At 43.4% G+C, this 26662-nt stretch overlaps 1 protein-coding gene across 2 annotated transcripts in view; it reads left to right on the forward strand.

The window, feature by feature from the left end:
* MDN1 (midasin AAA ATPase 1) overlaps window positions 1-26662 on the forward strand; it is a 167289-nt gene that overhangs the window by 117939 nt on the left and 22688 nt on the right. For both annotated transcript variants that reach the window (XM_044245581.1, XM_044245572.1), the window contains exons 60-83: window positions 2135-2349; window positions 2749-3136; window positions 4117-4226; window positions 4877-5582; window positions 7189-7350; window positions 7565-7838; window positions 8775-9010; window positions 9771-9866; window positions 10517-10611; window positions 10916-11037; window positions 11572-11718; window positions 14002-14111; window positions 14726-14799; window positions 15435-15627; window positions 16338-16497; window positions 18493-18639; window positions 19175-19301; window positions 20872-20977; window positions 21760-21875; window positions 22788-23228; window positions 23479-23705; window positions 24217-24372; window positions 24761-24930; window positions 25727-25888. In XM_044245581.1, the coding sequence (XP_044101516.1) occupies window positions 2135-2349; window positions 2749-3136; window positions 4117-4226; window positions 4877-5582; window positions 7189-7350; window positions 7565-7838; window positions 8775-9010; window positions 9771-9866; window positions 10517-10611; window positions 10916-11037; window positions 11572-11718; window positions 14002-14111; window positions 14726-14799; window positions 15435-15627; window positions 16338-16497; window positions 18493-18639; window positions 19175-19301; window positions 20872-20977; window positions 21760-21875; window positions 22788-23228; window positions 23479-23705; window positions 24217-24372; window positions 24761-24930; window positions 25727-25888 (4740 nt within the window). The remainder of the gene's footprint in view (window positions 1-2134; window positions 2350-2748; window positions 3137-4116; window positions 4227-4876; window positions 5583-7188; window positions 7351-7564; window positions 7839-8774; window positions 9011-9770; window positions 9867-10516; window positions 10612-10915; window positions 11038-11571; window positions 11719-14001; window positions 14112-14725; window positions 14800-15434; window positions 15628-16337; window positions 16498-18492; window positions 18640-19174; window positions 19302-20871; window positions 20978-21759; window positions 21876-22787; window positions 23229-23478; window positions 23706-24216; window positions 24373-24760; window positions 24931-25726; window positions 25889-26662) is intronic.

Here is a 26662-nt window from a genome sequence, read left to right on the forward strand (position 1 = left end):
ATTAGCCAATGGACATTTGGGCTGTTTCCATAATTTGTCTGTTTGATAATGCTGCTATAAGCACCAGGGTATGTTTACTTTTATAAACATGCTAGGAGCTAGTAGGGGGGAGGTCACAAAGTCCTGGATGATTACAGGAAGAGTAGGGCTAGAGCACAGTTTCACTTATTGTATCTGTGAGAACCTGTTTCTTCATATCCTTGACACACTAGATGCTATCAACATTTTTAATTATTGCCAATTATTCAATTTTTAAAATCTCATTTGAATTTGTACTCCTGATTATTTTGTTGAGATTAGACATCTTTACACATATGTATCAAGTTTCATTTTCTGAATTATTTAGTTGTGTTTATTGCTCATTTTGTAAAAAAAAAAAACAACTTGAATTCATGATCATTTTCTTATTAAAGATCTCTTTATATATTATGGATATTAAACCTTTACCCATCATGTGGTTGGAAATATATTTCTAATGTTCTCTTGTCTCTCAAGTTTTATAATGTTCTCTTTTAAAATACTTGGGTGACTTTCTATTTTCTGGCTTTGGTGTCATGCTTTAAAAAAAAAGTTTTCACTATCCCTAGAGCTAACCATTTGCCAGTATTTTCTTATATATGTTTGTTCTGTTTTATATTTAAATAATCAGTTACATCTGGAGATCTTGTTTTGTAAGATAGGTATACAGATATTTTATACAAACAGTACATCCAAAAGCAATGTAACACCATCATGTTTGACTAATCTATCCTTTCGACTTTCATTTGAAATGCCACCTTTATCATACCTTAGTCCCACAGATGTTCATGGCTTTGTTTGGGACTCTTCTATTCTCTTGCTCTATCAAATATGATACCTTTAATTTAAAAAAATTTTTTTTCTTAACCTCTATACCCAACATGGGGCTCCAACTCAGGACTCTGAAATCAAGAGTCACATACTCTTCTGACTGAGCCCAGCCAGATGCCCCTCAAAATTGATTTCTTTATTATAACACACTTCTCAAAGCCTTTAGTGATAGATCTCATGGATCCCCAAGAGTTCCAGAGTATACAGTGTTTCCCATTTTATGTATTTAACCACCTAATCCTTTGCTGTGGGCAGCTGTTAGTGTGTCCCAGATGCACAGTCCAAGGAGCACCGGTTTGACAAACTGTGTCCCTCACTTCCTTTCTTTCTTTTTTTTTTTTTTTTTTAGAGCTTTTATTTATTTGAGAAAGAGAGCATGAGCAAGAGAGCACAAGCAGGGGGAGAAACAGACTCCGCATGGATCAGGGAGCCTGATGTGGGGTTTGATCCCAGGGCCCTGGGATCAGGACCTGAGCTAAACTTTTTTTTTTTTTTTTTAAGATTTTATTTATTTATTTGACAGAGAGAGATTACAAGTAGGCAGAGAGGCAGGCAGAGAGAGAGGAGGAAGCAGGCTCCCTGCTGAGCAGAGAGCCCGATGCGGGACTCGATCCCAGGACCCTGAGATCATGACCTGAGCCGAAGGCAGCGGCTTAACCCACTGAGTCACCCAGGCGCCCCTGGACCTGAGCTAAACTTAACCAGCTGTGCTACCAAGGCGCCCCTTTGTTCCTGACTCTTAATGTCTATCTTCTCACTCTTTTCCCGGCTTCCCAAGTCACCTTCCTACAGTGGGCCCCAAGCTCTACTGCAGGAATGGTCTTCCTTTTGCCCAGATGGAAGGGATTTTCTTGCTGTAGTGAAGAACCAATTGTTCCTCATTCTTTGAGAATGGAGTCTGTTTCTTTAAAGCCTGTTAACACCAGACCCCAGTCCGTACTCTGGTTGAGGTTTACCTGGTCTTAGCAACCTGGGCCTCCTTTTCTTTTTCTTTCTTACCTCTGAAGTGCTCAGTTCTGCTTGTTGAAATCCTTTTAGTTAATTTTTTTTTTTTCAAAGATTCTGTTCATTCACCTGACAGACAGATCACAAGTAGGCAGAGAGGCAGGCAGAGAGAGAGGAGGAAGCAGGCTCCCTGCTGAGCAGAGAGCCCAATGTGGGGCTCGATCCCAGGACCCTGGGATCACGACCTGAGCCGAAGGCAGAGGTCTTAACCCACTGAGCTACCCAGGCGCCCCCTTTTAGTTAATTTTTAAAAGATGCATGATCTCTCTTCATCCATCAGGGCCCCGGCAGTCTCAGTAGAGCTGTGTTCTCCAAGTGCTGCTTTGAAGTCTTGACCAGCAGCTGCAGAGCAAGTCCCTGGGATGTGAGCGGCTTCCCCATCCTGTCCTCCTCACATGTCACCCTGGGGGAGTGGGTTGAGAGAGCTGTGCAGCTCCAGGACATCAGCCTGGCGCTTTGGACGAACATGGCCGTGCCTTCGGTCGCAGAGTTCAGGTATTCTTACCGTGGGTCCCCGCGTCCACCCACTTCCCGGTCTCCCGCCACAGACTGTGAAGGTCTATCTTTCCTACAGAGCATGTAGCAGAAAACTCAGAACTTTTTTCTATAGAGGCTAGTTTTGGTTGCTGGAGGCAAGTATGTTTTCCAGGTGGATCAGTAGGTTTTTAGCCCACGACAGGCTATTATGAGCTGGCCCGTGCCTCTGTCAGTTTGAAGCCTATTGTGATAAAGAGAGGGGGCTTGGAAAAGCATGTAGGATTACTTGAGAAAAGAAATTCACCTTTAACTATTGGCAGTGCAGTCTGCTGTGTCATTTTCTGAGGGGATGAGAGTGTGCGAAAGGAACGCTGTTGGACGTAGTGCAAGCCTGTAAGTGTTTCCTTATCTCTACAGACGCACGGATTCACAGCTCCAGGGGCTTGTGCTGTGCCGACACCTGGCGGGTTTGGCAGAGCTGCTCCCTGAGTCCCGGCGGCAGGAGTACATGCAGAACTGTGAACAGCTGCTGCTTGGGGACAGCCAGGCCTTCCAAATTGTGGGCCAGACCCTTGGGGACATGGCTGGGCAGGAGGCCCTGCCCAAAGAACTGCTATGCCTCTTGCTCACCTCCCTGCGCCACTTGTTTGGGGAAGGGGACAGTAAACGGGACCTTCCCGAGCCAGCCCGCCGTGGGAGCCTCTGGGTGAGCCTTGGCTTGCTGCAGATTCAGACATGGCTTCCGCAGGCACGCTTTGACCCTGCAGTGAAGAAGGAATACAAGCTCAAGTATGCTAAGGAAGAGGTATGGAGGGGTGAGAGTCTGGAGCATGGGCTCCTTCCCTGACTGGGTGGGTGTGCTTGGTATATTACTCCTTGTATTGCCCTTTGGATGCTTAGAGCACCAGAGGGATGATTTTGTACAGGCTACCCTGTGACATCCCAGGGGTGTGTTCTAAAGACTGCATATTCTTCCTTGAGAGTTCCTCTGAGTAAGCTTCGGTATTTGGAGGGGCCCTTCCTAATTTGCCAATAGGCTGCAGTAGACAGAGGTCTTTTTTTTTTTTTTTTTTTAAAGATTTTATTTTATTTATTTGAGAGAGAGAGACAGTGAGAGAGAGAATGAGCGAGGAGAAGGTCAGAGAGCGAAGCAGACTCCCCATGGAGCTGGGAGCCTGATGTGGGACTCGATCCCGGGACTCTAGGATCACGCCCTGAGCCGGAGGCAGTCGTTCAACCAACTGCGCCACCCAGGCGTCCCAGTAGACAGAGGTCTTAACGGTAGAACACCTGAGGCATTGCCAGAGAACTAGTGTATCTCCTATCCATACTCCCTGTATTTGAACTAAGTTTCGAATATTTGGACTTGAATAATTTCTTTAGATATGATATGGTATTCCTCAGGTTTTAACGTTTGGGTGTTTATCTAAAATTCAGGAATCAAGTAGATTTAGATTAAGTAGTATCCCTTGATAGTTGAACTTCGAACCAAAACATAAAGATAGTGGTGTAATTTTCCTTCTTCAAAATATGGAAGTAGTATATGAGTTGGTAAAGACTAAGCTGCTATAGCAGAGTCAAGTCCGGTAGTGTGAATAAGAGAGTTTCTTTTACCTAGAAGCTCCAAGGTGAGTGGTGCAGGTTCATGGAGCAAAAGCCCCTGCTCTTGGGTCTTTCAAGAGCCCAGGTTCCTTCCATCCAGTTGCTCTGCCCTTCCCCAGGGCATTGTCGTCTTGGACATGGTCATAGCTGGGCGCAGCAGACCAGCTTCTCCCTTTCTGTTAGTTACACCAGCTACAGTGTGAGTGGAAGACCCGAAACCTCTCATCCCAGCTACGAACTGGAACAGACCTGGAAGATGAAGTCATTTTCCGTCACTCTCATCCTCACATCAGGTAACAGCAGAGTAATTGTGTTGTTCTGTTTTTTTGTTTTTGTTTTTGTTATTTTAAAGACATTTTTAGGTTGATCTTTACAATGTAATTGTAGTGTTAGAGGTGATAATACATGTCTCTACATTAGCAGTAAGATCCTAAAGCCATGCTTATAGTCAGGAAAAATTAATACTCTGAAAGGAAGGGCAGGATTCACATGGGGCTAGCTGGATTGAAACCACTGAACTGATTTTCAGCATGACAGAAGTTGGGTGTAATGGTGTGCACTGTGTGGGTTTGCTGTCTTGGTAAATACTGTGCAGTGTCGTAGGTCTGAGTTCCAGTCCTGTTCCTATCCTTTGGCTTTAGACTTTGAATAGGTCACTTAATGCCTTTGAGCCTTAGAGTCCATGTCCGTGAAAGAAGGATCATAGCAACTCCTTGAGTGAATTGTGATTAGACTTGGATGAAATACACATCTGTGTTACTTTACCATGTGTGGCGTGTGATAAATGATCTATTACTCGTTTACATTATAATTGTCAATATTTTCTTCATATTATTCCTCAGCAGCTGATAGGCCTTCATTTTGTTTTCCTAGTTAAGGGCTCAGTCTAGATTTGCTGTTTTCCTCCTGACAGAATTTGCATATTATGTTGATTTGCCTTTAGACTACTTCGCCAAAGAATTGATCATCTGGAGAACTTCATCTGCAGCCTGTCAAAGAAGCAGGCCTTCAGACCCCAGGTGCCTGCCTACGAGTCACTGGTGCAGGAGATCCACCACTACGTCACCAGCATTGCCAAGGCCCCTGCTGTTCAGGATCTGCTCACACGGCTCCTGCAGGCCCTTCGCAGGGATGGCCCTCGGTCTGCTCAGGTGGCCCAGAATCTTCTGAAGGAGGAGGCTTCCTGGCAGCAGTCCCACCACCAGTTCAGGAAGCGGCTGGCTGAGGATTATGCCCTGTACCCAGACTCGGTGGCCCCGCTGCAGGCATCCATCCTGCAGCTGCAGCATGGCATGAGGCTGGTTGCGTCTGAGGTCCACGCTTCACTCCACGGCAGTGTGGTCTGTGCAGACAGGCTGGCTACCCTGGCCTCATCCCTGCTGGCTTTTCCATCGGTGGGCCCCGCCTTCCCCACTTACTATGCCCATGCAGACACTTTATGCTCAGTGAGGTCGGAGGAGGTTCTTCGAGGCCTTGGAAAGTTGATCCTCAAGCGTTCAGGAGGCAAGGAGCTGGAAGGCAAGGGCCAGAGACCTTTCCCCACCCGAGAGCAGCTGCTGGTGAATGCCCTCCTTTACCTGCGCTCCCATGTGCTGTGCAAGGGGGAGCTGGACCAAAGGGCCCTGCAGCTCTTCAGACATGTGTGCCAGGTAAGCCCATTTCTGGGGGGCAGCCCCAGCCTACTTCTGAAGGGAGCTGGGAGCACAAGCAGAACATCAGCAATACTCTGTGTAGAAAGAGACCAGATGGTTCGGCATGGGGTCTAGTGTCTTCCTTTCTGTCTCCTATTCAGCTGTCAGTTTTGGGGGTGTTTGTCCCTCGATTTTTAAGAGATTAGAAAAAATTAGTGATGTTAGCTCTTTATCTGTGATACTGCAAATATTTTCTCCTAGTTTTTTTGTTTATCTTTTGACTTTATTTATGGTGGTTTTGGCTAGGTAATAGTTCAACTTTTATTAAGAAAATCTGTTTTCCTCTTATCAATGAAAACAATTTGTTCTCAATTTATGTAATTAAAAGAATAGATAGAAACAAGACCTAATACCAATTAAAACTGTGTAACTGGTAACATACTTGTGTGTCCCATTCTAGGTTTATGTGTATACATGAACCTGTACATGTATGTCTATGACATAAATTTATGTGTATACATGAACCTGTACATATATGTCTATGACATAAATTTAAGTCATTTGTCCAGTGGTTCATAAATTTTTGTTTTTTAGCAGAACTCTTTTTAAAATGAAAGTCTTAGACTATTTTCCTGATATGTAATAGATAAAAGACATGCTTTAATTGAGGACAGTTCTGTCTCTTCTTTGATCTCTGAGACTGGTCTTTAAGTTGCTGGAGTTCTACAAACTACTACTAAAGTCCATTCTGTTTTATACTTTGCTTTAAAAACTTAACAGCAGTTAGTGATTATTTTCCTTTATAATTATGGTGTTTTTTACCTGCATCATACTGAATGGCTTCCTAGTTTTTTTTGTATGGATATGCTCTAAGACATGTAATTAATTTCTTATCACAGGACATTTATATTTGTAGTCTTTTTACTACCTTGGAAAATGTCACCACCACAGTCACCACAGATAGTCTTATACCTAGGTCTTTGGGTATAAATTCTAGAAAGCAGAACTGCTGGGATGAAGATTAGCCACTTAAGATTTTAATACAGATTATCTTTCTGAATGGTGGATATTCATTTCCTCAGTTCTCATGAGTATTGTTTAATTTATAGTTTTTGCCAACTTAAGGACTTAAAATCTTAGAATTACTGGGGATTTAAGAGGTGTCTGATAAGGTATAGCCCAGTTTTATCTGATTGGTGCCCTGCAACCACTGCCCCCAAGCCCTCGTTTCCCTTTCCTGAACTCCTGAGCCAGCTGCTTGAGTGGTTGGCCAAGTGCAGTCTGAATCACAAGCCCCACAGTGCCTATCCAGAGCCTGTCCTAAGTACAAAACATCATTAACTCCTGATAGGAAGTCCCAGTGGCATTTACTGTAGCAAGTTTTTACACCTATGAAAAAGTGGCCGTACAGCAAGGGGGAATTTAGAAAATGGGTTGCTGCAGAAACAGTTTGAAAACAGTTTACTTTCTCTCTATGACCTGGGATTTCATTTCTTGGATGTTGGCTTTTACTTGGATGTACTTTTGTTATCATGAGAAATTAAGAGCTGACAAGTTTTGCTTTGTTCATTGAAGCACCTCAGCGAAGACAAGTAAGTTTCCTTCCAAATGTGTAACTTTTCAGGAAATTATCAATGAGTGGGATGAGCAGGAACGCATAGCCCAAGAGAAGGCCGAGCAGGAAAACAGCCTTTACAGATACAGGAGCAGGAACTCCAGGACAGCCCTGAGCGAGGAGGAGGAAGAAGAACGGGAGTTCAGAAGGCAGTTCCCACTTCATGAAAAGGTTGGGTGGTGGTAACAGGGTTTGTTTGGGAATAATTTCCCTTGCTACCACCTGTGTTACCTTTGAATGGTTTTATAATCGAATTGTTTTTACTATATCTTTATGTAAGTCACTACTTCATTTTTTTGATTGTTCATGCTCCATCTTTGCGCCTTCTTTTGGCTTAAAACTGCATTTTGGTTTCGTAGTTCAATTATTCTAATGTTATTGACAGGATTTTGCAGATATTCTGGTAGAACCAACGCTGGAAGAGAAGAAGGGAACTTCAGATGGACAAGAAGAGGGAGCAGCCACAGACCCCACCCTCTTCTCCCAGAGCTCAATGCAGGCCGTGATGCTGATTCACCAGCAGCTGTGCCTCAACTTTGCCCGGTCCCTCTGGTACCAACAGACTCTGCCGCCACACGAGACAAAGCATTACCTTGGCCTGTTTCTGTCCTGCTATCAAACTGGAGCATCTCTTGTGACACACTTCTACCCTCTGATGGGTATGACAGTTTACTTTTATTATATTCTTGGGAAATGAAAATGAAAAAATGTGATTGCTACTTCTGGAAAAATTAAAATCATTACCTCCCTGTTTCCTTAGCTTAAGAGACTCAAGCTACTTCAAAAAAACTTCTTTTAAAATTCTGCAATAGTGGATTTTTATCATTTGAATACTTTGGGGTAAAGGGATTAAAAAAATAAGGATGGGGCCCCTCCGGGTGGCTCAGGGGATTAAAGCCTCTGCCTTCCGCTCGGGTTGTGATCCCAGGGTGGTGGGATCCAGCCCCGCATCGGGCTCTCTGCTCAGCAGGGAGCCTGCTTCCCCCTCTCTCTCTGTCTGCCTCTCTGCTTACCTGTGATCTCTCTCTCTCTCTGTCAAATAGATAAATAAAATCTTAAAAAAAAATTTTTTTTTTAAATAAGGATATAGACTTAGTTTAAATGGTTTTGTTCCTCAGTATTATTTCTGATTTGCCTCTAATAGCTTCAGTGCTTTTCATATCCTGTATCCCTGGGAGCAACCTGGGAACTCAGAAATAAATCTTAGAGAATTTCATTTGATTCACTTTCCTGTATGATCTCATGAGTTCTTCCTTGCTATTAGGAAGGAAGCTTTACATTTCTTTTCTGCCTACCAAGACAGCCACAAAACCCAGGAAATTGAATCCATCAAACCAAGCTCTGTAGCTTCTTGATAACAGCTAAGTATCTGAGTTCCTCTGTATATCCAAGAAGCTTGGCAGACTTGGTGATACTCTTTTGATAACATGGTCCTAGTCCTCTAGGCCCATGTTGCTTTGGGCATGAGTGGCATTGAAATATCTTCATTTGTTTCAGTAGTTCATTATTTTTGAGCATGTTTTTGTCATCTTTATAACTTGATAGCTCAGCCTGCTGAGTTCACTGACGTTACTATGATGTTGTTAACTTCCCAGGAGCTGAACTGAATGATCAACTCTTGGGCAGCCAACTTTTGGCCTGCACCCTCTCCCATAACACTCTTTTTGGTGAGGCAGTATCAGATCTGATGGTGAAGTCCGATGGGCCCTATGATTTCTACCAGCATCCCAATGTCCCAGAAGCAAGGCATTGTCAACCTGTGCTTCAAGGTTTCTCAGAAGCTGTTAGTCAGCTGCTGCAGGAATGGCCAGAACACCCGGCTCTTGAGCAGGTAGGGCATCCGGTAAGAAGGGAGTCTTGAAGATACGGTCTCTGCCATCTCTGGGGATGTTCATGTGCATATTTCAATATATTAACAAAGATTCACAAAACCCCACTTCAGTGGGATACTATTCCCTGCAGGATGGACATACCAGTTTGTACTGTATAAATGATGTTTGGGATTCTATTAATTTTATTTGTTAGTCATAGTTTGCTGTTCACATGTTTTTTTTAGTATATGTGCTGCCGAAGCGAGCACTGCTGTTCACATGTTAAAGTGCTGCTGTATTGCTCTGTTTATTCATATACCTATGTATGTTAGCAAAGGCCTGGTTTTTTCAAGATTGGTGGTTTTAACTCAGACCTAACTTATAGTTTTCAGCCAATTTTGTAATAATTCTTAAAATGGAGAGTGGTTAAGAGAGATTATCCTGGGGCACCTGGCTGGCTCAGTCAGAAGAATATGTGACTCTCGGACTCCAGGTTGTGAGTTCAAACCACGTTGGCTGTAGAGATTACTAAAAAAACCCATCATAATAATTACTATCTTCTCAAACTCCATGTTTTTTCAAGAGCAATGCAGGTTAAGTGTTTATCTGAGATCCACATGAGTTTGGATAAGTTTCCTCCATGGTTTTCGTAGGTGCTTGTAAAGCAAGGACTTTGCATAAAACTTTCTTCAGTTCTCTAGTCAGTAACCTGTGACTTTGGGTGATATTCCCACAGAAATGCCTAGATCTTTTATCTATCTGTCTATCTGTTTACTGCAGCTGCTGGTTGTAATGGATAGAATTCGTAGTTTTCCACTTTCCAGTCCCATCTCAAAGTTCCTGAATGGCTTAGAGATCCTCCTGGCAAAGGCACAGGTAAGATAATTCTCTCTCTCCTCTCATTTTAGTTTGTAGTCAATTGAAAAAAGATTTATCTTTTGGCAGAGTTATTGTTAAAGGGACAGAAAGTTACAGTTTGGACTGGAGAGAAGAATCAGCTGCTTCGGTTTTTCTGGCATGGGTTCCGATCATTACAAGTGAAGCTTTTGCCTTGTGGGGCATGTGAAAGACCTGCCTCTCCTGTTCTCAAGTGTGGGATGCAGTGTCCACTGGTACTGAGGTCTCCTTTGGCCCTGGCTTCCTGGAGGACTTCCAGACTAGCCCTGTGCCTGCATATATCACCCCCCTTGGTCCTCTCAGCATCCTCTGAAGAATCTGGTGATTCTCTGATTATCACATTGGGCTCTGCACTTTGGAGGGGGTCACATGTCTAACAATAGCAATTCAGACTCAGCTCACTAAATCCTTTGCTTTTTGCCTAAACTTGGCTTTGCTCAAGTTCTGTCAGGTGACCAGAAACAACTTGAAGCTTGGTACACTGGATGTAAACTCATTGGTAAATTGGCATAAAAGTTATTTAGAGGCCCTGTGGTCTTCAAAGACTAAAGGTCCAAGATATTCCTGAGAGCGGGCGGTGATTAAGGGATTAAATAATGGCCATAGTAAATTTTATCTTTGCTTTTTAGGATTGGGAGGAGAATGCCAGTAGAGCTCTCTCTCTGCGGAAGCATCTCGATTTAGTCAGTCAGATGATCATTCGTTGGCGTAAACTGGAACTGAAGTAAGTGATAATCTGTCACTTTCCTTCCCCTCCTGAATTTATGCGGTAGGGACATTTGATAGTTTGTGTCTGCATAGACTGAGAATGTGCTTTTCAGTTATTAATCACAGAATTAAAAGCGGGGCATTAAAGTGATCTCGGTAGAGACCAGACAATGGCATACCTTCCCAAGACAGCAAACTAGGTGTCTTCTCCATCTCCACCTGGGAGGAGAGAAGAGTGAATGTTTAGCTTCTGCTTGAGTAGTTTCAAATCTTCCCAGTGGGTTTTCTTAAATGACTGCTCGGCCTCTTTCACATTCCAGCTGCTGGTCTATGAGTTTGGATAATACCATGAAGCGCCATACCGAGAAGTCCACCAAGCACTGGTTCTCCATCTACCAGATGCTTGAGAAGCACATGCAGGAGCAAACGGAAGAGCAGGAAGGTAACTCCCATCCATCAATTCCTGCATCGTTAGAAGTTGCAGGCTAATTGTAGAGTGCTGCAGAGTGTGGGGTTTAACCTGTTCCCACGTCTGCTGGTACTGCTGCTTTTACATAGGATACGTCATTTGACTTGATGGAATTCCTCAGAGTTTTAAGTGACTTGTTCAAATTCTAGAAAGCTGGTCATAAGATAAAGTTTCCTTATTCTGTATATCCAAGAGATGTGTCATAACGAAGATTTCTTAGATACTAGCTGGCATGCTTGAGTTAAAAGTGTTTTCATTTCATGCTTGAAACAAACACCTTATAATTCAGTCTCATAATTTGCTCTGAGTGCGTTTAACACATTCTTGACTGCATCTGTGTTTATATCAGCTTGGAATTTACCTGTGGTCCTCCTTGCTTCAGAGTTTCACTTTGCAGTCTCTACTTGCCTGCTATCCCTCAATGTGTCCTATAGTAGATTACGTGCATGTTATGAATATGGGGTGATGGTTGCAGGTACATATGGTTTCCTCTTTGAATCTCTAAAGATGACAAACAGATGACCCTGATGTTGCTGGTCAGCACATTACAAGCATTTATTGAAGGATCCTCACTGGGAGAATTCCACGTACGACTTCAGATGTTACTGGTTTTCCATTGTCATGTCTTGTTGATGCCTCAAGTTGAAGGAAAGGGTAAGGAGGGAGGGGTGTGTGTGTGTGTTTGTGTGTGTATTTTTTTTTTTTAATTTTTTTTTTTTTTTAAGATTTTATTTCATTTATTTGAGAGAGAGAGACAGTGAGAGAGAGCATGAGCGAGGAGAAGGTCAGAGGGAGAAGCAGACTCCCCATGGAGCTGGGAGCCTGATGTGGGACTCGATCCCGGGACTCCAGGATCACGCCCTGAGCCGGAGGCAGTCGTTTAACCAACTGCGCCACCCAGGCGTCCCTGTGTGTGTATTTTTTTTGTATGTACTTTAAAAAAAATTTTTGTGGCAATATTTATTCACATAATTTTGCTTAATACATGTCTTTCTATGCAAGACTGAATTTAAAAGTCTCTATAACATTTTTAGTTACAGTAATAACACATTAGTAAATTATAAATTAACAGAATATTCATATTTGCTTTAAAAAATCATTTATCAAATACTAACCTGTAGATTATCTGGAAAATTAAGGATGCAAATTGCTGTAAATCTGGCATCCCAATTAAGTTCTGATTGTTAAAAGTATATAAAATGTCCCTTAAATTATTCCAAGTTACACTCAAGAAAATTTTATTTTACCCTTTTCATAAGTTACTAAGTTTGCAACCTCTTAAACATTCTATCCAAATGTGGGAAAACTGTCTGGAGATGCAAAGCACATAAAAATAATTACATTAAAAAAAAACAAATAAAAATACCTGTTAAAGTTATTATAGCTGGCAGCACTTAAAATTGGTAATTTGTATTTTTTTTTAAAGTTTTATTTATTTATTTGACAGAGATCATAGGTAGGCAGAGAGGCAGGGGTTGGCGGATGTGGGCGGGGCTCTATCCCAGGACCCTGAGATCATGACCTGAGCCGAAGGCAGCGGCTTAACCCACTGAGCCACCCAAATGCCCCAATAATTTGTATTTTTTTAAAAAGTTGCATAGCTCCAAGATGATTCATTACTGATTAACTCTTGAGCAGTTTTACTTAAGAGGAAATAATATATTTAATAGATCGTAATTCAATTGACATCTTTAGATTTAGTTCATTAAAATGTAATTATGTAACTTGATTTACTCTTTGGACTGCATTCTGGTACTGTTATACCTTTAATTTCAAATATTAATGTATTTTAGCTCTCCTATGGAGAAGTCTATTTTCCACTCTTGGGGGAAAAAATAGAAGAACTTGAGATCATGGTCTGCATTCAGACAGTGTTTTACTGCTTGATTACATTTCTTGGTTTCACATATATACTTTTACAGTACACTGTTTAAATAGATTAGGCTTTGAACTCTCCATGAGTAGGTGTCTTGTTGCATACCAGGTTTTATTTATTATTTAGAAAGATTTTATTTGTTTATTTGAGAGAGTGAGTGAGAGCATGTGGGGGGTGGGGGCAGAGACAGAGACCCTCAAGCAGACTCCACACTGAGTGTGGGGTGTCATGGGGGCTCGATCCCTCAAGCAATGAGATCATGACCTGAACTGAAACCAAGAGTCAGATGCTCAACCGACTGAGCCACCCAGGCGCCCCTGCATACCAGATTTTAAATGAGACACTTTTAATCATCTTTTAAAGTGATACACATTAGACACAGAGAACAACATTAAAGTACAAACTGGTTAGAAATGAAGCCCTGGCTAGTGGACTCTGCCAGAGGTCAGTTGCCAAATGCAGATCTTGGATATCGGTGTGTTGAGGCTGCAGATCTTTCTGTCTAGACAGTGTTAGGTGTCCTGCTAAGCTTTTGCTTGGACCAGGCCATAATTAGATTCTTGGATCTAGTGAGAGCTGTGTTCCATGTCAAGTAACTGCACCTAAAATGCTGTTAATTAATGTCCCTGACCACATCTATTTGGATGAAATGAAACTAGGACTCTAGATTGTGAATGAGCAGTCAGGGTGAGCCTTTTATGCCATCTTTTAAAACAGGCTCAGTTTCTGCTTAGTTTACAATAAGATTCCAAGAAAGGGTTTGAGATTGTGTTTAGGGAAACATCTGAGTACACAGTCTTTAAGAACAAAAGTGCAACAAAATTCAGTACAATCTAAAATGGAAAAATGGGGTAGTGCTGACAGCCTGCCTGCATCTCTGGGAACTGCTAGACTTAGGCTCCCCATTGAGCTGTTAAATAATCTGCCTGTGAGATGTTGTGCTGTCATCTCAGGGCCTCAAGGCAATGAGGAGGTGGTGTCCCTAAAATGTGGAGCCCATGGGTGCTGCAAGTAGCACATGTGGCAAGTGTGGTGTTTTTGTTTCTTTTCGTTTCTTCCAGATTCACTTTGCAGTGTTCTGTGGAATCTGTACCATTATTACAAGCAATTCTTTGACCGAGTCCAGGCCAAAATTGTGGAACTTCGTTCCCCCCTTGAAAAAGAACTTAAAGTAAGATGAACAATTGTCATGATCACTCTTGGGAGAACAAAATCAGCAAATCGTTTTTAGTTCTGTTCTTTCATACATTTAACTATGAGGCAGGGGGCTCTGGGAAATGGAGGCGTGCACTGCAACTGCCAAATAGGATGGCAAGATCCACGTTCTGCAGCACTGTCTCCATGACCGACCTGTCCAAGTGTGTGAGGGTTAGTGGAGCGGCCCCTGTTGAAGGGTCCTCAGAAGGATTGCCACATATGTCTGTTAGTGCTCCCTTCCCTGCTCTTGCCCAGACTGATTTTCCACCTCAGGGGGTGCCATTCAGTGTTGAGAGTTACTGAGGTGCCCTGGGGGAAAGGAGGACCCTGTCTTTTGATAACTCTCAGTAGTTGTGGAACTAACAAATGGAGTATGTATCAACTGACCTGTTGATAGTGACAGCACTCTTTTTTCATTGCTTTGTGACAAATATGTGGTTCCTTTTTTAAACTTTTACTTGTTTACTGGCACACAGTCTGGTATTTGGGATGGAGTGGGCTCTGGTCTTTAGCATAGAGATGATTTCGAAAGAAACATAGTGACACCAGCTTTATAAAGCTATTTCTTGATCTTCGTGTATCTTACAGGAATTTGTTAAAATATCCAAATGGAATGATGTCAGTTTCTGGTCCATTAAACAATCTGTGGAAAAGACACACAGGTAATTCGTTTTTTAAAAACTGGGAGTGACGGGTACCTTGGTGGCTCAGTTGGTTAAGTGTTCAACTCTTGATCTCAGCTCAGGTCCGATCTCAGGTTCATGAGTTCCAGCCCTGTGTTGGTTCAAGCTCATGAGTTTAAGCCCTACTTAAAAGAAAAAAATTGGGGGTGACCAAAGCTCAGAATTTTTGTATGGTAGGTAGCAAGACGACATTGTTAATGTGGCCTGACTTAACGTAGCCTTGAACTTACTATGAAGCATTAGATTGTTTTGGTGTGGCTTTTCCACATCACCCCTACCACCCAAAGCAAAGTCTACATGCAAGAGGAATTGGTGTGCTTTGAGACAAAGCAGGCTAAGCACTATAGAAGGGTTGAGTCTTCTGTCACCTACTAGCTGTTTCACCATGAGTGAAGTGATTCCAACATTCCTGGCTTCAGTTTTTTCTTCTAGAAAAGGGAGATGACAATATCTGCTTTATTTTCCCTTAAAAACAAACAGGATGGTTATGAGTATATAAGGAGTTCATGTATATAGAAGGTACAGGTTATTATGTGTGTATGTGTTGTGCCATTTTTACATTTCCTCACTTTCCACCCATTTTTCCCTCCTCATCTGTCATTCCGTGGGGCCAGGACCCTCTTTAAATTCATGAAGAAATTTGAAGCTGTCCTGAGTGAACCTTGCCGGTCATCCTTGGTGGAGAGTGACAAGGAGGAACAGCCTGATTTTTTGTCGCGGCCAACAGCCATTAGTGAGGCATCCCCCATTCAGAGTCTGAACAAGACACTGAGGGAGACCCTGTTAGCCCGGCCGGCAGCTGCACAGGTATACGTTGGGAGATAGTGTTTGCTTACTCCTGGGCCGGTAGGGGAAATCTGTGCTTTCTCTATAAGGAGTGACCCTAGAACTAAGCAAGGGAATGCCTTGAAATCCTGGTCTTTGGACAAAATCTAGTATTTGTATATCTGCCTGCCACTGCTGCATAATAAGGCAAAAAAGCTTTGATCCTGGTGCTGAAAGTTTAATGTCACCTGTAGGAAATAAGTATTGTGCATGCCTGTGGACATTGGATCTACCTATAACAGAAGACTTGAAGCATCAGTTGAGGAATGTGCCACTGAAGCTGTCTTTGGGCTACCACATGCTGCACAGGGAGCGAATGTGTGTAGTGATTTGTTGATTGTAGTGGTTGCTGATGACTGGGCTATTATTTCTCTCACCATGGCCAATTTCAAGCACCAATAGTTAAGCGTTGGCTTGCAAAATTCCAGAAAATGTGATAGTCGTGGAGACCTTGGGTAAGCAGGTCTGTTACAGGACGTCTGTTCCCGTATCAAATCCTTAGATACAAGGTGCTCTGGGATCATTGGGGAGCTACTCATGCTAACCACAGGGAGGAATCCCTGAAACTTCCAGGTTATCACCAATAGCAAATCAGAATTTTTGATCAGCGTGACAGAAAACAGTGAGCTGATGATTATAATCAAAAGAAAATAAACTTGGCGCCCATATCTTATTTGTGCTCTGTCTCACAGGCTGTGATTCCAGAACAGAGTGAGAATGCTCCTTTCCCCTCAGAGGGAGAGCTGCTGCGTCGCTTGCCAAAGCTCATGAAACGAATGAGGAAGATGTGCCTGACATTCATGAAGGAAAGCCGCCTGCCTCACCTGGTGGAGGGCCTCGATCACTTCACTGGTGGGTGCCAACAGCCAGGAGCAAAGGGTGGGGTCTGCTCCCTCTCTTTTCCCCAGTGCCCCAGGAAGGTGGGAATTTGTTACATAAGCCCTTTTTTGATCTCTTGAATAGTGTTGAGCAGTTAATTGAATAAACAAATGGGCTAAAACTAACAGAGCCAAGATGCAGGAGCCAGCTAAGACCACACAGGCTGTCTTAATTTTCATCTTGTCTTCCTTTCGTGTAAACTAATGCTGTGTTTCGCCATTTTCTGTGTTAGTGCTTGTCTATATCCTCTCTTGATGGCTGGAGAGATGAATTTCCCAGAATCTTTAAACTGTCCCTACATCTCAGAATGTCTCCCTTGAGTTAAAGGAGAATATTCATCCAGTTTTCTTCTTGCTCTCTTCACCGTGGAGAGACAGAGCAATTTCATCTCCCTGGCCGTCCTCACACAGGGAAGCTGAGGCTCTGTAGTCTAATAGCAATGGCTGGGGAAGGAGTTCCAGAACTTACTAGATTGAGGTCTTGGTGGCCTTTCACCACTGTCCCCACCCCTATTCACCCCAAGTGAGTGTGGTGTCAGAGTGAGATTGACTGTCTTCATTGAGGCTACAGTCTAATCTCAGGGAGCTCTTTATTTTTTAAAACTTGTTAGAATAAGAGTGTAATAATATCCATTCTCATGATGACCTTGCCCACCTGAGCCTGATGATCAGGGTAAGCAGAAGTTGCCACATGCATCTTCTGGAAAAGGCACTCACTCACCTTGTGATGCAAAGAATTCTCCATCCTCCTGCGGTGTCCGTGTAATGGTATGTCGTCCACTTGCTCGCTTCTAAAAGGCTAGACTGCCTGTGTTAGTTTGCTAGGGCTCATTTAGCAAGTATCACATATTGGGTGGCTTAAACAAGAGAAATTAATTTCCACGCACTTCTGAGGCTAAACATACAAAATCAAAGTATTCACAGGTTTCACAGTTTCACAGTATTCTCTCCTTGCCTGGTAGATGTCTTTTTTTCCTTCTTTGTCTTCACATGGTCTCTCGTGTCCTACTCTTTGTTAAGGAATTGGATTAGGGCCCACGCACATGGCCTCATCTTTCTTTAATTACCTCTTTAAAGGCCTTTCTCCAAATACAGTCACACTCTGAGGCGCTCGGGGTTGGGACTATTATAACATGAATCTGGGGGGACACAGCCCATAATGCTCCCTGTGGCAGGCGGGCAGCAGCCTCATGGTACAGGTACCTGTGAGTCCTCAGCAAGGCCGTGTGGTGCTGGAGGAAGAACCTGGGCTTCAGAGTTGTTTTGGCCAGAGTTCATATCTTGTCTTCTAGTCCACTCGAGCTGAATAGACTTTAGAAAATGACTAGATCTCTTTGAGCCTCTCCAAGGAGCTAGAAATTGGCCCTTCTGGAGTTGTACAGAGTAAAGGAACATCTACTAACTAGTAGAGCATAGGACCTCAGTATATATCATATTTATGGGAAATTTATCTCAGATGATTTAAATTCTTAGTATAAATTGCTATGCATAACAACTGCTTTTTGCCTGATTGATTATAAAGCTCTAAAGAAAAAGAATAAATACTTTTATTTGGGTTGTTTACTGTTGAAAGAGAGGTAACCCGTGAGTTTTTATTTCCCTGCCATCTTGATTCCTTAAGTTTAAAATTTACAAAATGCTAGGGACTGTGCTAGTTATCAGAGCCTTAAAGATGAATGTCACCTAGTTCTCATTTCCCACGAAGTCCTGGGTCTTGAGTATTAGGTTTGTTTGTTTATTTTTTATTAAAGATTTTATTTATTTATTTGACAGACAGAGATCACAAGTAGGCAGAGAGGCAGGCAGAGAGAGGGGAGGGAAGCAGGCTTCCTGCTGAGCAGAAAGCCCGATGTGGCTCCATCCCAGGACCCTGAGATCATGACCTGAGCCACCCAGGAGCCCCTTGAGTATTAGTTTCAACATGTGAATAAGCCCTTGAGATTTCAGTACTGCCCCATTTTCTCCTCAGGTGAAGTCATTTCCTGTGTGAGTGAGCTGCAGAGCCTAAAGGTGGATCCCTGGGCAGAGAAGGAAAAGCAACGGTCAGAAGCCAAGCACATTCTCCTGCGGAAGCAGCGAGCTTTAGCAGACCTCTTTCAACACCTTGCAAAAACTGGTAAGGTTCTCGCTTGAAACCAGATGCAGAATGATGACCAACTATTAGGGAGGAAAACAACGTGGGTGATTTTGGGGAAATTTCTAGAGATAGTGAGATGGTGGGGAACAGAAGGTGGTAGGCCAGGTTTTAAAATGCCATTCTGAGAGTTCAGTCACATATGAAATTCCTCTAATGAACCATTTGTGATTCCCAAATATTGTCACAGTTTTGTAATGAGGTTTCTCAGAAACTGTGATTCATTTTCATCACCATATGTTGTACAGCACCCACCCTTCCAACATAGCTTGGCGAGCAACGTGTCTCAAACCCTAGTGTATGTACAGATGACTGGGGGAATCTCGTTGAGCGCAGTAGTTCTATTGCAGTAGGTGCAGGGCGGGGCCTCATAGCCTGCTTTCTAACAAGCTCCCAGTGCTGTTCCAAGGACTTCGTTTTGTGTAGCAGTGGTGGTGGGACTGGCACATGGGGGAGGGGCCCGATGGCACAGTCATTCTCTTCTGAGTTTCTAAAACACGTGCTTTTTATTTCCTAGGTTTGTCCTATCGCAAAGGTGTTGCCTGGGCCCGTTCAAAAAACCCTCAAGAGATGCTTCATCTTCACCCATTAGATATCCAGAGTGCATTGTCTATAGTCAGCAGCACTCAGGAGGCTGATTCTAGGTTTGTTTTTTGAATTATAACTAGAACAAGTGATTTAAGCCTCCATGTCCTTATTTGCCAAAATGGGGATGGAATCCCTCTTTCCTAGTGTTGCTATACAGGTTACATTTAAAATAGTGCCTGGCTTGGGATCTGGCATGTGGTGAGCATTCGGTAAAAGAGAATTTTTTTGCTTTTCGTCTTCCTCTCGCCCTCCTTCCCTCCCTCCCTTCCTCAGGCCCCACACCCAACATGGGGCTTGAACTCATGACTCTGAGATCAAGAGTTGCATGCTCTACCAACTGAGCCAGCCAGCACCCCCCACTTTCTTTTTTTTGTTTGTTGAAAAAGATTATTTATTTATTTATTTGAGCAAGAGAGAGGGAGAATGAGAGTGAGAGCAGAGCGGAAGAGAGGGTTAAGCAGACTCTCTGCTGAGCAGGGAGCCCAATGTGGGACCCAATCCCTGGACTCTGAGATCATGACCAGAGCCGAAGGCAAAAGCTTAAAAGACTGAGCCATCTAGCACACACCGCCCCTTTTTTAAAAGTGTCTTTTCCTTTCCTCCTGTGTTCACCTCTCCCATTATTTTTTTGTTCCTTTCATTTGATTTTCTTTTCTTTTTTAAGATGTTATTTATTTAAGAGAGGAAGAGAGAGATCGCAAGCAGAGGGGAAGGGTAGAGGGGGAAGCATGTTCCCCACTGAGCAGGGAGCCAAATGCAGGACTCCATCCCAGGACCCTCGGATCATGACCTGAATTTAAACTTGGAGGCAGAGCTGTTTCTGTGTTCTGTGTTTCCGTGTTTATTAACTATGGCAGAGCTGGTTGTAAACGATGACCTGCATGAGCTGGCCATGCGTACTTTGTATTTCGTTTGCTCAGTGGTCCTCTCAGTGCTTTACATTTTAATTCAACACAACATTGTAAAAAGGAGAATTTTCTTAAAGTTTTATTTATTTAAGTAATCTTTATACCCAATATGGGGCTTAGACTCACAACCTTGAGATCAAGTGTTGCATGCTCTTTTGAGCCAGCCAGACACCCCAAAAGTAGAAATTTTACCTAAATATTTTGGATTTCAGTTTTTCAGGAAGGTTCAGCCAACCAAGTGGGTTTACTCTCCCATTAGGTCAAAAGTTAAACTGTAGCTCCCTCCTTTTGACAGGACACATGCTTGCCAGATCCCTGTGGTCCTCCTTTTCTTCTTCCACATTGAGGTCCGCTGTCACTGGCATTTACCATTTTGTGCTTGGCTGTCCTTACTCAATCACATTATCTTCCCAGCTCCTGTAAGCATCAGGATTTATGACCCTTAGCTTCCATTCCTAAGACAGTTACGAAGTTTTCATTAAGGAAACTATATTGACATCACAGTTTATTTCCCCACTGTGCTTCAGTGCTAAGTGTATAATACATACAGCCTTTGCAGAGAGGACTGATGAGTGCCTGACTGCGACCGCACAGAAATAAATCTGTTCACACTCTTAACTTTTGGTTGTGACTAGATAATAATGGTCTCTGAGTCTTCAGGATCTGGGGTAGGAAATAGTGGTTTTAATTAAATAAATCATGCAGAGTTATTTTCCAGGCTGCTTACAGAAATCTCATCGTCATGGGAGGGATGCCAGAAATACTTCTTCCGCTCTCTTGCACGGCACGCCAGGCTTAGTGCAGCCTTAGCAGCTCCTGCCAAGGTAGGTGATGGAACCTTTGAGTTGCAGGGCCTGAGAAAGCTCCTATCTTGTTCCTCCAGAGCAACATTCTCCGGTCTTGGCAGTTGATCAGAGCCCATTACTGAAAGTGACTGAGCTTTCTGCAGAATATCATTAAGCTTATAATGTAAATCAGTGTAATTTTCTGTTTAATCAGAGCATTTTGTCATAAATTCTGTTACTTATATTTGCCAGTAAGACCAAACGCAGAAGAAAAGTTATGTAGGAAAAGCTTCAACTTGAGAGTGTCCTCTTCAGGTCCTTTTCCCTTTGTGAATTGAGAAAAGGCCACTAATTTTGAGTGTGTTAACCCTAGTTCCTAGGTTTAACAGATCAGTGATCTGTGGAAACATAATTTGAGAAGCACTGCTCAAAAAGATGAATGTGTTGCTTTTATTTTTTTTTTTTTAAGATTTTATTTATTTATTTGTCAGAGAGAGAGGGAGAGAGAGCGAGCACAGGCAGACAGAGAGGCAGGCAGAGGCAGAGGGAGAAGCAGGCTCCCTGCCGAGCAAGGAGCCCGATGCGGGACTCGATCCCAGGACCCTGGGATCATGCCCTGAGCCGAAGACAGCTGCTTAACCAACTGAGCCACCCAGGCGTCCCATGTGTTGCTTTTAGACTGCAGTATATACCCAAAGCTTGTCTAAGCAAGGGGCACTTGCCCCAGGGAGTTTTGGATGAACCGGCTTTCTAGTGACACCTGCACGAGTGGTGATGTTTGCTAGCAACACCCTTGGCATGCTTCCTTCTTCCCCTGCCAGGAGATGGGCATGAGCAATGTTGAGCGGTGCAAAGGCTTCTCGGCACATCTGATGAAGATGCTTATCCGACAGCGGCGCTCCCTGACCACACTGACAGAGCAGTGGGTCCTCCTCAGGTATCCACTAACTAGTTAGTTGGGTCTGTGGTATGAGTTAGGAAGAATCGTGTGAGTGAGCTCTCAACTGTGAAATGGAATTTGAGGCCCAGAGATGCAGGTGGAGTTTCTCTTGGCTCCTCGCCCTGCTTTTGCTGATACGCTTCTGCTCCGTGGTTCTGGCAGCGCTTGTTGGGAGAAGGGCCCCGAGGAATGAATCCGGAGCCGAATTAGACAGAAGCAGTTGCCATGGCTGAAGTGTACCTGGGTCAGGATAGAAGGGGGTTTGAGGATGACAGTCCCTCGGGCTGTGTGACAGGATTGTGTTTATGGTACCGCAGCATTGGTCTCTGGGCACAGATCGTACCTGAGACTGCTTTCGTTCATTAAGCTTTTTGGCTCACAGAGCTGCAGGTTGCCGAGTGTCATATAGGGATGCTCCTCAGTGCAAATAGGTATTTTAAAGATGAGGACAGTAAGGAAAGCTGTCCATGGTTTGTTGAATGGACTGTTAACCCAAAGGTAGTATTTCTAGACTTTTTAATCATTTTGGCTACAGCTGTTTTCTGCTCTACTCATAAGAGTTTATCTAACAAAGTATACTACAGTTAAAGACTTTTTTTTCTTAGTAATGGTTGAAATCATTGCAGTGGTGTGACTTTGTTGGGTGTGAAAAAGCTGAAAGGGGGTAGGTGATAAGCAGTGAGTTTTGACACTTGTGAAAGACTGAAGACACTTCTTTCAGTCTTCAGAAAGATGTGTTGAAGTATTTTAAAAGGGATTTTAACAGACTTCTTAACCTGGGGGATCCTCTTTTTGATTATGTGAAAAAGCTCCTTCTTTGTTCAGAAATAAATGACGTTAACTGTTTAAAAAAACCTGGTGATGCAGTTTAAGGTGCCATGTGTTTCCCCCATGGATTTCTCGGTACAGGAACCTCCTCGGCTGCGTGCAGGAGATTCATGGCAGGCTGACTGGCCCACTGGTCTACCCCGTGCCCTTCCCTCCTCAGGACAGCGTGCAGCAGTGGACAGAAAGGCTGCAGCACCTGGCCATGCAGAGCCAGATCCTGCTTGAGCAGCTCTCCTGGTTCCTCCAGTGCTGCCCCAGTGCAGGGCCAACTCCTGGCCAACACGAGGCCCAAGCACAGGGTCAGCCTTCTGGAGCAGTACAGGACCTCATCCCATCAGAATTGAGTTACCCATCCCCTGTACCTCAAAATCAGCTGCCCTCTGGTTGCCGGATGCGGAAGCAGGACCAGCTTTGGCAACAGTCAACTGCGAGATTAACAGAAATGCTGAAAACCATTAAAACAGTGAAAGCTGATGTTGACAGAATCAGGCAGCAGTCTTGTGAGACTCTCTTTCATTCTTGGTGAGTGTGTTTATGTCTTTACTGTCCCTCTGTTTGCTTGGGTGCTTGCTTGGAGTTTAGTAATGGGATAAAGTGATAAAAGGGATTTTGCTTCAGTTCTCTGTTTTTCCACGGACCTTCATGGTTCTTTGTGGCAAATGTGTAGCTATAAATCTTGAGATACAGTGAATTTTCCCCTGCTTACATTTTAGTGGTTGGAGGGAGGGTGTAGCCCCTTCCTCTCAACATTGTGGCATTTCTATTGTTGCAGGAAGGATTTTGAAGTTTGCTGTTCTGGGCTGAGTTGCCTGTCCCAGATGTCAGTTCATTTGCAAGGTCTGGAGTCCTTGTTCATTATTCCAGGGATGGAGGTTGAGCAAACAGACCAAAAAATGGCATTAGTTGAGAGCCTGGAATATTTAAGAGGAGAAATCAATAAAGCCACAGATGACTTTACTACCTGGAAGACACATCTACTTGCTTTAGGCAGCCAAAGCGGTAAGGACTGTCATTAGACAAGGGAGCCAGAGCCCAGTGTAGGAGTGATGTCTTGTAGATTACATCTAGAGTATCCTAAAAATACTTGGTGTTTTTTCCAGACACCTCTGTGCAGGGTTCTAAGGCAGGCAGGTGTGGCTGGACCCACAGCTCCCAACTCTTGCTGCCCCATTTCTTTGAGGACCTCGCCTCTACTTTGATCGTGTCACTTTATAGCACTGATATTTGGACCAAGTTGGTGTTTGTACACACTATCCTAACTAGTTTCATATTTTTGATTCTTCCAGTAAAACCTTCAGTGAAAGATGATAAACTCTTGTAGGTTTATCTAGACGAGGAATAGGTCTTCTTCATCTTTGTGTTCAGTAGTTTGACCTGGTGGCTCACCCACAGTCAGTACTTGACAGGTGGCCATTTGTAAAAGTAACAAAGGAGGATTGTTAATGATTTCCAGAAGCACTGAAGCAAATGATTGGAGGTTTTGTTTGTCTCTCACCATGTTACTTACTAGGAAACCAGATGTTGGAGGAAGGGTTTGTGGAAGATTTTTCAGAGCAAGTGGAAACTGCCATCCGGGCCATTCTTTGTGCCATCCAGAACTTAGCAGAAAGAAACAGTAAAAAGACAGAGGAGAACACTGACCAAACAAGACCACCAGAAGAGGATGGTATGTCTGAAATCAGGCAAAAACTGTTTTTATACTTGATTTACTTTTTTAAAAAAATTTTTTATTTTTTTAAGATTTTATTTATTTATTTGACAGACAGAGATCACAGGTAGGCAGAGAGGCAGGCAGAGAGAGAAAGTAGAGGAAGCAGGCTCCCCACTGAACAGAGAGCCCTATTTGGGGCTCAATCCAGGACCCTGGGATCATGACCTGAGCTGAAGGCAGAGGCTTTAACCCACTGAGCCACCCAGGCGCCCCTTGATTTACTTTTTAAATTTATTTTTGTGGCTAGATATTTAAGGACCAGTGTTAGGAATGACTGGATGAATGGAGATGAAAGGGTTTATTTTGTGTTATTCATCATGTCTTTCTTTTCTGTGAATGAAAGAGGCACCAGGCTTTGAGAGACTGCAGTCGGGACATCTAACAAAACTCTTAGAGGATGACCTGTGGGCCGACGTGAGTGCTCTGCATGTGCAGAAGATAATTTCTGCTATCTCTGAGCTGTTGGAGAGGCTGAAATCATATGGTGAGGATGGCACAGCAGCGAAGCACACGGTAACCAATGGTTCTTTATAAGCTTCTTGCTGTCTAGAGTGGTCCGACCAAAGGCAGGGTGGGTTTCGCTTTGCTCCATGTGGGTGGTCCCAGAGCAGGCCTTTGTGGCAAAAATCACTAAGAATTTGACTTCTTTATGCATGTAAACGTCACTGACAAGCTGAAAAGCTTAGGACTTGCTAGCTAAGGGTTATAGTAGTAAGATGCATAGATATAAAAAATGCCAGCCATCCAGAGTATCTGTTGTCTTGGAATTCTTTCATACCCAATCGCACAGTCCTGGGTACTTGATGTTAATGTGGGTGCTGTTACTTCAACTAAGGCTGAATGGCCATACCCTGCAAATACCATTCCCTTCACAACAGGCCAGCAGAGGGGCAGTTGCTGTGTCCATAATAGTCCAGAGGAGCAACTTACTTTGTAGGACATTGTAAGTTTGTAGCATTGTCTCCTGTGCCAGCTTTGATTCCGAATAGAATTCATTTATAAACATTTTTAAAAACAAAAACAAAAAACCTTGTTAACTAAATTAAGCTTAAGTGACAGAATTTAAAGTGTACTTTTGTGAGGTTTTGTGTGAACAAGGAAGAAATACCAGAGAGCAGAGGTGTGTGTGTGTGTGTGTGTGTGTGTGTAAGATAAGACATACATAAATCTTACCTTTAGGGGCGTTTAGTACATTCATGGTGTTGTGCAACGATTGTTGCTGTCCGGTTGCAGAACATCTGTATTACCCCAGAGAGAACCCAGTACCCGTTACGTGGTGTGAGCAGGCCTTGTGATCTTTCGCCCGCAGTTCTTCAGCCAGTCCTGCTGCTTGTTGGTGCGTCTAGTGCCCATGCTGTCCAGATACTCAGACCTCGTCCTCTTCTTCCTGACCATGTCTTTGGCGACTCACCGTAGCACTGCAAAACTGCTCTCTGTGCTTGCCCAGGTCTTCACAGAGCTCGCCCAGGAGGTAAGGACTGTGCATGGGGAGCTTGCTCGAGCAGCCAGTACCAAATACTCCAGCCCATTAGTGCCGGGTTTCGCAGGCTTTTTAAATTTTTTAAATTTTTTTATTAACATAAGATGTATTATTAGCCCCAGGTGTACAGGTTTATGAATCGCCAGGTTTACACACTTCACAGCACTCACCATAGCACATACCTTCTACATGTTTTTCTGTTCATTTTTTTTTTTTAAGATTTTATTTATTTATTTGACAGAGAGAAATCACAAGCAGACGGAGAGGCAAGCAGAGAGAGAGAGAGAGGGAAGCAGGCTCCCTGCCGAGCAGAGAGTCCGAAGCGGGACTCGATCCCAGGACCCTGAGATCATGACCTGAGCCGAAGGCAGTGGCTTAACCCACTGAGCCACCGAGGCGCCCCTTTCTGTTCATTTTTGTCCCACATGCTAGTAGTTGATTTTCCTTTGCAAACTATTTTCCAACATAAAACACTGCTTTCTTAACCTTCACATATGTTTCTTTGTCTCATCTTGTTCTTGACTCTTGACCCCATGCCATTCCACGTGCCTTGGCAGAAAATGCTAGATGTGGCACATATACCAAGAGTGACAGTTTTACTTCAAGAGTTGAGAGGGAGGCATTTTTTTATATTACAAATAACATTTTACTTGTGCATCACACCAAATTTTCTTCGATTTTTCAAGTAAAAATGAAATCTCCCACTGTGTCATCTGCTTCAGTAACTAGAAGCAGATTATAGGTCTTCTATTCCTCCTCTCTTTC

Source organism: Neovison vison, chromosome 1, assembly GCF_020171115.1.
Source record: "Neovison vison isolate M4711 chromosome 1, ASM_NN_V1, whole genome shotgun sequence".
In the NCBI taxonomy this organism is placed as follows: Eukaryota; Metazoa; Chordata; class Mammalia; order Carnivora; family Mustelidae; genus Neogale; species Neogale vison.